This window comes from Podarcis melisellensis (assembly GCF_964234715.1).
Source record: "Podarcis melisellensis genome assembly, chromosome: 12".
Lineage (NCBI taxonomy): Eukaryota > Metazoa > Chordata > Lepidosauria > Squamata > Lacertidae > Podarcis > Podarcis melisellensis.
The window spans coordinates 8,716,723-8,729,820 of record NC_138544.1 but is presented as its reverse complement, the minus strand read 5'-3'; the positions used below and the strand labels follow the sequence as shown (position 1 = coordinate 8,729,820).

The following is a 13,098-nucleotide window of genomic DNA, read 5'->3' as shown; positions in this document are numbered from 1 at the left end:
TCTTATTACGAGATCTCACAAATCACACACTCAAAGCAGGAATCAATATTACTCTGTTGAAACTGACTGAGAGAGTCACTAGTAGAATCACACATTATACTTTTGGGGGCAGATAGTGGTGGATTCTCACACAGGTGGTTCAGAAGAATGAACAATGTGCTAAGGAGCATGTGGATAGAGTCTCTTTTTCTTGCAAATAACTCAGTGTCATTGCTTACATGTTGCCTCAAACAGAATAGCCTTGAATAGAGGAGGTGTAATGTCGGTGAATTACCGTATTTTTTGCTCTATAAGACTCACTTTTTCCCTCCTAAAAAGTAAGGGGAAATGTGTGTGCATCTTAAGGAGCAAATGCAGGCTGCGCAGCTATCCCAGAAGCCAGAACAGCAAGGGGGATTGCTGCTTTCACTGCGCAGCGATCCCTCTTGCTGTTCTGGCTTCTGAGATTCAGAATATTTTTTTTTCATGTTTTCCTTCTCCAAAAACTAGGTGCGTCTTGTGGTCTGGTGCGTTTTATAGAGTGAAAAATGCGGTAGATCCAGTGTGTGAGAATTTAAAAGAGCTGGAAAACCTTGCATGTCCCTTTTTATTTTATTTCCCTCGGTTAACAGTGAGACCTGAATGGACATGTGGTTCCCAGCTCATGGATTCCAATTCCGTGAAAATCATTGAGATTTGCCATTGAATCCAATGGATTGTAAGCAACTTCGGTGCTATGTTTTTCTTGGTTCCATTGATTCCAGTTCTGGGTTGTCTATTGCAGAGGATACCTGGGAGGAGAGTAAGCCCAATGTTACAGATGTTTGGCCAGTCCATTTCTGGAGGAGTTGACATGGATGGAAATGGCTATCCAGGTAGGTTTGTAATACTGGTAGGGAAGAAGAATACAAACAAACAGATGAAATGCAATGGAAGAATGGATAATACGAATGAAAAGATCATAGAAATAGAAGAAAATGAAGGGGAGAATGTACATATCACTAACTAAGCCTAACTTACCTAACAGGATTGTTGTGCTATTATATGGATGTATACCATCTTGAGTAGCTTGGAGGAAAGTTGGGAAATAAAAGGAAAAAGGAAGGAAGGACCAATTTTGTATATACACCCAATTCCCTTTAGTTTCCTTTTTTTAAAAAAAAAATATACACATGTTTCAGAGTATTTATTTATTTGTAGTTGGACTAAATTATTTCCTTTGGAACAGATCTGAGCAGCAGTAAATAATCCTTTCCCCCTGATCAAACAACCTTTTAGAAAAAGGATGATAAATCTCAACTAATGTGAAGTTAAAAAGACCAACGACTATGGTACCTTCACAAACCATGAAATTGGTCTCAGATTATAGCCAAAGGGCAACTGCCAATGACCAGTTTTTTGGGGAAAGCAGTAGATAACTTCAAGTTGATAATTGGATGGTGGTCAGGCAACTCTGCTTGCTGTGGTGAACCTGGGTACCTTGATTATCTCTGTTTCTTTTGGACGTGTGGACCAAGCTGATATGCATGTTATGATATGCAAGATATTAATGGTAGAATATATTAACTGGGAATATTACATTGCAAGAGGGGAGAGATTTGTTTTTAACAACTATAGTATCTTTTGAATGTGGATGCTGGGCACCTGTGCAAATTTCTCTGAATGTTTTCTCTTATTTTCAGATGTGACGATAGGAGCCTTTATGTCAAACAATGTGATTCTTCTAAGGTGAGATTAATTTACCACTTTCCCTTTAATAAGGTTGATCTCTGTGCATCTTGCAGTTTCTTGCTGTTCCTCTTCCAAGTTATCTTGGGAAGAAATTGCCACCGAGTCTTGCATGTGCAACCATTTTTACTTTCTGGACATTGGCTATAAAGAGTATTTATACCTATTAGCAAAACAGCCAAGCACTAATAGCAGCAACTGCAGGTTAATATTTCTACAGTATGCTCAAGTGTTTGTATGCAAACAACACTATATGCACAGCAGCTACAAATGGCGTCAAACTTTTCTTAGCATTGGCTCTTGTAAGGGATTCTTTTCATGATCACTCCAGTTGAAGCAGAGCTATACTGTTGAGCATTGGATCATATATGCTACATTGCTATATTTCACACACGATCATAACTCCCCTTGTTTACACCTCTGGCCGACAGAGAAACAGTGCTGCTAATGCTCTTTCATTGATTTGTTTAAGCTCTCAGAGCACCACAGTATTGATTTATTTGAGCTCCTAAAGAGCATCGTAGAATTGAATGAACGATAGTCAGAATTGTAGGTGTTGTTCACTTAGATGCAGCAAAGTCACTATTGTCAATAAATAGTGGCAAAGTGTTGAAGGAGCAAAGCAGGTTATTCTTTGGCGATCACTCGTAGCCGAGTAAGATTGTCTTCCATAAACACGGTTTTAACAATGAGTCCGTAAGTGACTGTGGAGTCCAATTCTGGATCCACACATCCTTCCACAGTGGGGACATTGGTTTCTGGGAGGGAGTTGATGACGGTGGATTTGTCAAGCGTGCCTTCCTCTTAGCATGTTTCTCTCTTGTGTCCTGAGTTCGAGTGTCTTCAAAGCCCATGACACCTTTGGTAAAGGCTGTTCTCCAACTGGAGTGCTCGCAGGCCAGTGTTTCCCAATTGTTGGTGTTTATACTACCTTTTTTTAGATTTGCCTTGAGACAGAGCAACCTGTACACTCAGCACATCCTCTCTTTATATTGCTACAGGAGATGCATGTGCAACTGTTTGGGAAATTGTGTGATATTGTTCAGTTAAATTGCCAGTTTGTGACTGCAAAATTAGGGAAGATAGCAATGGTGTTTTGTTTTGTGACTGTGATCTGCTGAAAAGGCTTGAGAGAGAGAGGTGGTGTGTAGATGATCTGATTAGAGGAAACAGCTGGAGTAACATGCCCATGAAATGAACAAAGAAGTCTGATAATAAATGGTGGAAAAATGAGAAGCTCTGGGTTTTTCTTTTGCTGTTTTATAGGGCCGCTCATTAGTGTATCAGCACCAATCAGAAGGCAACTTAGAACAAACACAATTATGGGCATCCTTCGTTCAATTAGGCACCCCTTTGTACTTGTTTTATGGTTTCCCATTTTTTTGGTACCTTTCTATTGCAAACAGATGTCATGTTTTTGGAGGCACGTAGAAATGGTTTCTGCTGTATAGCTGTGCCATGAACAATATTTCAAGGCAGTTCCCCATTTCCTCTCCTTGCCTAGGCACTATAGCTAAAATTGAACCTCCATATTCAGAGATGGATACCTCTGTTTCGGCAGATGCTGGAGAAAAGAAACAAGGAGTGGCTGCCTCTACCATGCTCTTCTTGTGTGCTTCCCACAAGAAGCATCACTGGCTAAGAACTGCATTTTCCAAAGTGCTGGAAAAGGGCCTTTTACACCTGAATTGTTGCTCTGCTCCACCACATTCCTCCTCCAGCTAATTCCTTTCACGGCCATGGAGGTAGCTAAGAGTTGTTTCTCTCTCTTTCCCTCTCCCTCTCCTCCCCCCTCTCCTCCCCCCCTCTCTCTTTGGTATTATAGGGCATGGAGAGTGCAAGAATATTTTTCCAGTTGTGTGTTTCATTGAGTTGTGAGACAGCCCTGTCTTTCTCTCTCCATGCCTTCTTTAGCAGAACCCGTGAAACTGCCTTGTACATGCAATTGGACCTTCGGTCTGTCTAGCCCAAGCACTGGCAGCTCTGAGTGGCAGTGGCTCTCCAGTCAGGTCTCCAGCATCACCTGCTACCCGATTCTGCTTCATCACTGCTCTTCTTTACCTGCCAGTGCATGTAGTTAACACAGATGATGAAGATGGTTCCAACAAGGGCAACTAGTATGCACAATTGGCTTCCCGTGTTGTGCTTGGGAGAGTACATTATGGAAAAGGACCCTTGCATTTCCTAGATATTTCCCATATACAGTAGTACCTTGTTTTACAAACTTAATCCATTCAAGAAGTCCATTCTTGAACCAAAGCGTTCTTAAACCAAGGCGTGCTTTCCCATAGCAGCGGGGGACTCAATTTACAAATGGAACACACTCAACATGTTCTGCTTCCAAGGCAAAGTTCACAAACCAAAACACCTACTTCTAGGTTTGCAGCGTTCTTAATCCAAATTGTTCATAAACTAAGCTGTTCTTAAACCAAGGTGCCACTGTACCAAGTTTGTGTTGCAACACTTAGGCGGGGGAACATAAGCATTGCCACCTTGATGTGCCATGATAAGTTCACAAAACGCAAGCAGCGTGGATCTCCATGTACTGCTGCTCTAGGAAAATCCAGAAGTAACAAAAACCTTAACTTTATAGGCATCCATGCTGCTGTATCCATTTCTTTGCAGGCTTTGCAGGTTCCCGCATCAACCAGAATCTGCCCACCACAACAGCCTCTGTTTATTTCTTTAGAGATCTGTGCATTACAAGTGACACATGTGGTGTGGCTGATGAGTTGTAGCTACCGGCTGTCAGGGAGTGTGCTGCATTCGCTGTTTGGATTAAGATTAGGGTAAAGTCGCAAGTCGGCCTCTGCCTCCTCCCCAGCCCACACTCCCCCCAAAAAAGTTCTGCAAAGTTTCTTTGCCAAAAGCAGCACACATTCTGCCAAGTGATATTAAAAGCTTTTGGTGAAGCTGCTTTGATTTGGGGGGATTGATGGCGACTCTCAAAGGGTGCACATACTCATTTATATCCAGCCAACAGATGGATGGTACAAACATTATTATTATTATTATTATTATTATTATTATTATTATTATTATTTATTCCAGATTGATGTGAGCAACTATCACCCTGGTAAACCATGGGCAGTTTATTGTGCTTAGTATATGGGTCAATAGGGACACGGGTGGCACTGTGGGTTAAACCACAGAGCCTAGGGCTTGCTGATCAGATGGTCAGCGGTTTGAATCCCCGCGACAGGGTGAGCTCCCGTTGCTCGGTCCCCGCTCCTGCCAACCTAGCAGTTTGAAAGCACGAAGTGCAAGTAGATAAATAGGTACTGCTCCAGTGGGAAGGTAAATGACGTTTCTGTGTTCTGCTCTGGTTCACCACATGACCTGGAAGCTGTACTCCAGCTCCCTCGGCCAGTAAAGCGAGATGAGCGGAGCGCTGCAACTCCAGAGTTGTCTGCGACTGGGCCTGATGGTCAGGGGTCCCTTTACCTTTACCTTTATATGGGTCAATAAGTGGTCTAAGAAAAATAATTGTTCCATTCCCTGTCTGCAGACAAAAGGGCACATCACAGAACTACACTGCATATGATTTGGGGAGGGTTTTGGAGAATTAAATAAATTGCCCTAAATTCTGCACTTTATCAGTTATGGATGCATGCCTTCTGAGGTTCTGGTGTTGTGGTATTACACTGGCTAGATGAAACGAACACTGGCTTGAGAAAACTAGCCCCTCTCATAATATTGTAGCAGGTGTCAAGCTGCTGACCAGTTACAATAATGGTTAGCATGCGTCCAGCCAGGCAATAAGAAAGCCACAAGTGGAATCTGCAACAAAATGCTGCAGTGTATCCTTCCTCCTAAAAGGCGACTGGTGCCCATTTGGACTGGTAGGGCAGGAGACCCAACAGTTGTTGGAGCCAGAGCCAATGACAGGCAGAGCCACCTCTGACTTGTTTGAAGTAAGATGGCAAGCAGGCACAATCTGACTGAAGGCAGACAGGTTGGCCTTAATGCATGGGTCCGCAAACTAAGGCCTGTGGGCTGGATCAGGCTCAATCGCCTTCTGGTTCTGGCCCACGGATGGTCCGGGAATCACCGCGTGGATCGCCAGCTAGCACATTCTTTCCCTCTCCCTCCCTCTCCCTCACACGGCGGCGGTGCCTCCTCCCTCCCTCCTCCTGGCTTCTCCTTGCCCTGCCTAGAGGAGGAAGGTGGCTGGGCTTTGTTGGTGCCAGCAGCAGCAGCAGCAGCACTCGAGCGGCCGCCATTTAAAGCAGCCCCTCTCCAGATCCTTTTAGCACACTGCTCATTGTCCCTCTCCCACTGCTGCCGCCAGCCCCTGTCGCTCGCAAGACACAGGTAAGCAGCCATTGGGGCTCGTGGTGCTCTTGCATCATTTCCCCCAAGAAATATAGTCCGGCCCCCTACAAGGTCTGAGGGACAGTGGACCGGTCCCCTGATGAACAAGTTTGCTGATCCCCTGCCTTAATGGATCTGCCTCCCCTGTTCAGGGTCCTGCCAGTCATTTCCAAGGACGAGAGATAACTGGCCTTCTTTTCCAGCTGGCACTCAGCATTCCATCGTTACTGAGGATGCAACAGACAGTTTTTTACCCTCTTAGGCATTTTTTAAAATACCAAACTGCCCTTTTGGAGACCTCAAGGTTCCCACAAATATGCTAATCCCTTCCCCTTGCTTCATCGCAGCCACATTTTGGTTTTGATTCTGTGTTTACTATCGGAGGAACCAGCATTATGGCTCTTGATTAAGAATAAGATTCTTCTGCAGGAACTTCAGGCTTGGAACAAGCACCTTGTGAAAACAGATAATTTTCTTTTCTAGAAATCTTTAAAGGCAAGGAAGGTATCTGAAGGCAACCCTGTTTAGGGAAGTTTTTAATGTTTGATGTTTTATCGTGTTTTTAATATTCTGTAGGGAGCCACCCAGAGTGGTTGGGGAAACTCAACCAGATGGGTGGGGTATGAATGAATGAATGAATGAATGAATAAATAAATAAATAAATAAATGTTATTAAAATATGGGGCAACTGCTGCAGGAACTAATGTAATGCAGGCCACTTCTGCACTTGGGTGCAATAGGCAATAGTCCATTGTAATTTCCTGAAATGAGTCTAGAGCAAATATAGGGAACTTTTGGCCCTTCAGATGGTACTGGACTATAAAACTCCCAGCGGCCGCAGCAAGCATGCCCAATGGCTAGGGATGATGGCAGTTGCAGTCCAGCAGTTTCTGGAAGGTCGGATGTTTCCCATACTTGGCTGCAACCTTCTGATTTCACAGATGGCTTTATCGGCATGCAGCAGATATGCTTGGATGGTATTTGTTTATTTATAATTTTTTCACCCTGCCCTTCATTGTAGGGTGTTGTCACAGTCTAATAAAGCAGTTCAAATACACTGTATGTAAAATCAATCAGCAAAACATTAGAACAATTTGGTGTGATAGTATAGAAAATAAATTTGAAAACAAAACAATTTCTGCCATTTTTATCTCTGGTCACTGGACTGAGGATGTTTTAGGGAAACATGAAGCTGTCGCTCAGACTCTGAATTTGGGCACTTCTTAATGCATGAATGGGCTCTTTGATCCCATAACCAATCCCCAGCGTCATGTGGCACAGAAAACCAGTGCAAGGCCATAAAAGCCATATGACTGAACTCTTTTTCAACTTGAAACAGTCCTGGCAACAAGTCAGGCCTGTGTTGCAGAAATGCAAAGCTTTTGGTCATAATTTGCAAGAGGGTAGCCAGGAGACAATCATACTTTGGTTCTCAAAGGAAGCCTGTAAATCTAGGTTCATGATGCTAGGAATTAGCCACGCATGTCTCTGTTGACAACCACGGGTGCATAATATGCTTGTGGCATCTTACAACTCAGTGGGAGATCAGCTAGGTTGATTCCCCCCCCTCTTTGCAGGTTCTTTGCCCCTTTCAGGAGGAAGGGGGATTCTTCTGGGGGCAGGACCCTGCCTCTGGGATCACAAAGGCAGAGCTACAGCCATTTCCTGAAGTGGCAGAACCTCTCCCCAAATCCCAAGTCAACTGCTTGGCCTCCAACAAAAAAGCAAGGCCACCTTGGTGCTCTGTGAAAGAGCTTGGGGGGTGGAATGAGGAGCAGGAGAGGAAAGGAAGGAACCAAAAGGGCTTTAAGCCCCATCAGGAAAAACAGCTGCCTGGTCTTCCCTCCTTCCCTTGCTGAGGCACTGTGTCATCTTGGGCTGTTCTTTTAATGGCTCTCTCAGATGTTAAAGACATCTCCTGGGAGGAGAGCAGCAGTGAGCCTCACTGAAGCCATTCCTTTTCACCACACCGTAGAAGAACCTGTTATGTACTGAGTTGAATAGGATCCAAAAGGCAGCAGTCTGATTGGTCCTAGAACAATAGGATTCAGAATGCAGGAGTCTGATTGTTCCTAGAGCAATAGGATTCAGAATGCAGCAGTCTGATTGGTCCACAGGAGCCACTCAATCCAGCTCCAGGTGGAAGTGAATCCGCAACCTGATTGGCCTACAGGTGAATCCCGGAATTAGCCAATCACGTTGGGCCCATTGTGTAAATAATGTATATAAAGCAGGCATTCTGGGGGAACTTCCATTCCTCCTCACTACTATGAGCTGAATAAAGAGCATGAAATCCACACTCGACTCCGAGTATATTTCAAACCTCTCCCTTCAGTTTACACAACTTGGGCAAAGGATTCTCTGAACAGGGAGGGGAAACCATTGTAAGCCCAAGGGATGCGTTTCTGTTCTGAGGGCCACAGGCCAGTGCTAGGCAAAGGCCAGAGGCAAAAGTGAGCAGGAAAATGGTAGGCTAGTTTCTGCGCACTCTCTTACTCCCCTCTCTGTCCATCTAGGCAAGTAAGAGCCATTGCCAGAGTTCCACAGAAGCCCATTCTAGGAGTGTGGGAAGCAAGGCTACTGAAAAGTGTGGCCTGGGGAAAAGAGGTGCGACTGTGACCTGAGGAGAGTCCTAGGAACTAGAACAGAGTGTCCTGTCCCCCCCCCCCCCACATTTGGGCTCTATGTCTGAGGCTCCTCACCCCTGCTATAGAAGATACTACTTTCTGAATGAGCCATTACAGTGGTACCTCGGGTTAAGAACTTAATTCGTTCTGGAGGTCCGTTCTTAACCTGAAACTGTTCTTAACCTGAGGTACCACTTTAGGTAATGGGGCCTCCCACTGCCGCTGGTCCACCGCCGTGCGATTTCTGTTCTCATCCTGAGGTAAAGTTCTTAACCCGAGCTACTATTTCTGGGTTAATGGAGTCTGTAACCTGAAGCGTCTGTAACCCGAGGTACCACTGTACAGATTAACCAGTATAGTGGTACCTCGGGTTACATACGCTTCAGGTTACATACACTTCAGGTTACAGACTCCGCTAACCCAGAAATATTACCTCGGGTTAAGAACTTTGCTTCAGGATGAGGACAGAAATCGCACGGCGACGGTGCGGTAGCAGCGGGCGGCCCCATTAGCTAAAGTGTTGCTTCAGGCTAAGAACAGTTTCAGGTTAAGAACAGACTTCTGGAACGAATTAAATACGTAACCAGAGGTACCACTGTACTTTCATGTCAACTCATCTTGCGTCAAGCTTTATAATTCAAGGGAGCAATTTCACACATTCACCTACAAGTTGTCAAGCGATGAGAGAAATTGACATACATGCATTGCGTCTACAAGTATTTTGAGGGGCTTTGAAAAAATAAGCATAAGAACATAAATAGAAGCCTGCTGGAACAGACCCGAAACCCATCTAGTCTGGTATCCTGTTCTCTTCCTGCCCAACCACATACCCATGCCTGCAAGTGGGGCCTAAGTGCAGCAGTGCTCTCCCTGCTTGTGTGTCCCAGTCACTGGGATTCAGATTAATACAGAATTGCTTTTTTTGCAATTCTGTCCTAACCTGGAATTTGGGGGGGAATTACTGGACGTGTGTTCTTCAGGAAATGACTGTGTCCTGTTGTGGATGGCTAGGCCTCATGGGTGTTGAGTGAAGTTATCAGCAGATTGGCTGGAACCACGAGGAAGGAAAGGTGGTGGCAGCAGGTGGTGGCAGTCAGTCACAGAGACTCGGGAGCAGGTGTTGGTTTTATTGGCAGCAGGGATCAGGCAGAGTCTGGGTCAAAGTTAGGTTAGGCAGATATTCTCCATTCCATTTGGTAAACCTTACACAGATCTTACACCACACACATATTACGTGTGCGTGTTTGTGTACACATGTATCTGACACACACACACACACACACACACAGACACACACACACAGTTTCTATTCATTCAATTTATTTCCTCCCCTTTTTTCTGGCAATATACATATTTCAGTCGGCATTAAACTGCTCATCTTGGCCCTGTTTAAAAGAAAGAGATCTTGATTTCAGCTTACACACACAATCATTTTCTAAAAGTAATCTTGTGAGATTTTAAGGATGGTAAAGGACTCCTTTTTAAACACACACACACACACCCAGTTAAATTGTATGTGTGCACTGCCATAAGAGCAATCTTTGCAACTTTCAGAAATGCAGCTCAGAAAGATGGCACAAAGCGTATGCACTGGTGCTGCTCCTCAACAAGTACAAAGCAAATGCTGAATTGCCACATTATGTTTGAAATGTCTAAAGAGGGTTATTTGTAAGATTACCTAGTTAAAATTTGTTTGTTTGTTTGTTAAAATCTGGGTATGCCAGAACCATGGACAGCTCCAAGTCAGCAAAACAAGTTGCTCTGAAGAGCTCAGTTGATGCTGTTATATTTTGATACCCACCTTGATTGTTATTTACAGTCCTTTTGCGAAGGCATGGCTATTTCTTGACACAGCTGTTCATACCATCTTGATGTACAAAAAGGTGTGAGGTTTGGGGGCAGCTGGTTTGATGGTTTCTCACAAGGCTCAGGATGCCCACTGAGATATTTGAGCTACTGGTTATTTTATTTATTTACCTTATTTATGTCCTGTTTATCAGTCTCACAGCAGGCCACCAAGAGGGCTGACAATTAGAAAATATTAGTAAACATAATGTGATTTTTTCAAATGGCAGCGGTGACTGCTAAATGCTCTGGAGGGACAGTGGTGTCAAATGATGTCAAACGCATCCCTGGATAATTACAGGGTCTGGGTACTAATGGGACTATCATTTTCCCTGAGGACTGTTTCCCATAAACAAATTAGGTCTTCATTGAATTTTGTGGACTTCCAGATCTAGTTGTTGCTTGGCAGGAATTAAATTAATCAAGGCTGTTCATATGAATATTGCATATCTCGAACTACAATTGTTAACAATCCTGCGTATTTTGAAAACTGGACTGCTCTAATTTTGTATCGTACTTTTGAAGACTTGATTCCAGCTTTGCCTATGAGGTTTGGGGGGTTTCAGTTCTTATGGGGCAGTCTCCTTTTTTGTGTTTTGTTGACTACGTCCTCTGGTTTGGTGGCCGTGACTGATGGCTCTACAAAGCCACTTCTAAGAATGCAATCCCAAAACATAGTACAAAGGAGCAAGCCCGTCTCTTTTCTCTGACTTGGCAAAAGCTTGAGCAGTTGAGGAAGGAGAAGACCAAACAAGTTAGTATTTAGAGTACAGAAACATGTAGAAAACAGAACTTTGCAGGGACTATTCTGCATGGGAAGCTGTGTGAAGAGGCTCATACATGGTTGCAGATATTTAATCATGCCGACACAATAGACTTCTTCCAAACAGCCAGGATACTGATAAGCTTAAGTTTGCTGCAACCACTTGTGGAGGCACTCCACACTGATAGTCCTTCATACAAAACAGCACCCAGCAGAACACTACAATTATTGCATGTAAATCATGCCATATCTTCAAAAAAAGAATAGAGGCAATCTGAGACAAATAAGAGAAGCTTTTGTGATCAAGGGCATTCCAGAGGATCTTTGCGCAAGCTTGTTGACATTTATATAGTGCTTTTGGGTGTTTGTACAGTGGTACCTCGGGTTAAGTACTTAATTCATTCTGGAGGTCCGTTCTTAACCTGAAACTGTTCTTAATCTGAAGCACCACTTTAGCTAATGGAGTCTCCTGCTGCTGCTGTGCCGCTGGAGCACGATTTCTGTTCTCAACCTGAAGCAAAGTTCTTAACCTGAAGCACTATTTCTGGGTTGGTGGAGTCTGTAACCTGAAGCGTATGTAACCTGAAGCATATGTAACCTGAGGTACCACTGTACATTATCTCAGTCATTGTTTCAACCAGTCTGCAATGTAGTTCTGTAGTTTTATTCTTGTGTTGCAAATGGGGAGCTGGGCAGAAATACTTGCCTAAGATAACTTGAGGTAGATAGACTTCTATAGACTTCTCACCCATAGGTCAGTTTCTTAAGCCATTTCACTCTATTATGAAAGTAATGCTTTTGTTGTTGTTGTTGTTGTTGTTTTAAGATCCAGGCCTGTCATTACTATGGACATCTCCATTTTCCTGCCAGCTTCCATTGACATCACAGCTCCCCAGTGCCACGATGACTTGCAGCCGGTGAACTGCCTAAACGTCACAGCCTGCTTTAGTTTCAGAGGCAAACACGTTCCAGGAACGATAGGTAAACTATTATCTCGGCATCCATTGCTGTTTATAATTTCTAAACCGGTGTTTGTAAAATGTTATTTGTGTTGTTTTTTGTCCTCATAAGTTTACAAACTAGACCTGTCAGTCCCATTGCAGCTCTCCCTCAATGTTTCTCCACCTTCTGGTGTTCGCTCGCTCTCCCTTCTTCCACCATCCAGTCTTCATGTAAGCATGTTATTGTAAATGTAGACATTAATTTTGCTTTTCAGCAGACACGCGTACACTGTATTTTCTTTGTTGTATTTAGTGCCGTGGTGCCATAAAGCACTTCACAGACTGCGCTTCAACTTCATGTCAACTTGTAGACACTCTGCTCTGCCCCAAATACCTTCCAGGCTTCCTGCTTCACCTCATGATTCTTCCAAATCCAATGCACAGCCCTAGCATACGCTGCAACATTTTGTTGTAGCGTCCACTTGCTGCTTCATATAGCATGTTTTAAATATTTTACATATGTTATGTCAGTAATCCTTATAGCAACTTTGAGAGGTCAGTATAATTACAAAACTGCAGATGCAAGAGTGAGACTCAGTGGCTTACCTATGGCCGGATACTGAGTTCATGGAAAATATGAGATTGGAACTGAGGATTTCATGGCCGCCAGTTTGTTCTCTTAGCCACTATGCTACAATAAGGTAAAGGTAAAGGTACCTCTGACCATTAGGTACAGTCGTGACCGACTCTGGGGTTGCGGCGCTCATCTCGCTCTATGGGCCGAGGGACCCGGCGTTTGTCCGCAGACAGCTTCCGGGTCATGTGGCCAGCATGACTAAGCCACTTTTGGTGAACCAGAGCAGCACACGGAAACACCGTTTACCTTCCCGCCGGAGCGGTA

The 13,098-nt window shown here is 44.1% G+C and overlaps 1 protein-coding gene across 1 annotated transcript in view; it reads left to right on the top strand.

Annotated features, from left to right (window-relative positions):
- Window positions 1-13,098, top strand: part of ITGA9 (integrin subunit alpha 9) — a 228,183-nt gene that overhangs the window by 62,237 nt on the left and 152,848 nt on the right. The window contains exons 12-14 of the mRNA XM_081931017.1: window positions 764-854; window positions 1,662-1,707; window positions 12,083-12,237. Of these exons, the coding sequence (XP_081787143.1) occupies window positions 764-854; window positions 1,662-1,707; window positions 12,083-12,237 (292 nt within the window). The remainder of the gene's footprint in view (window positions 1-763; window positions 855-1,661; window positions 1,708-12,082; window positions 12,238-13,098) is intronic.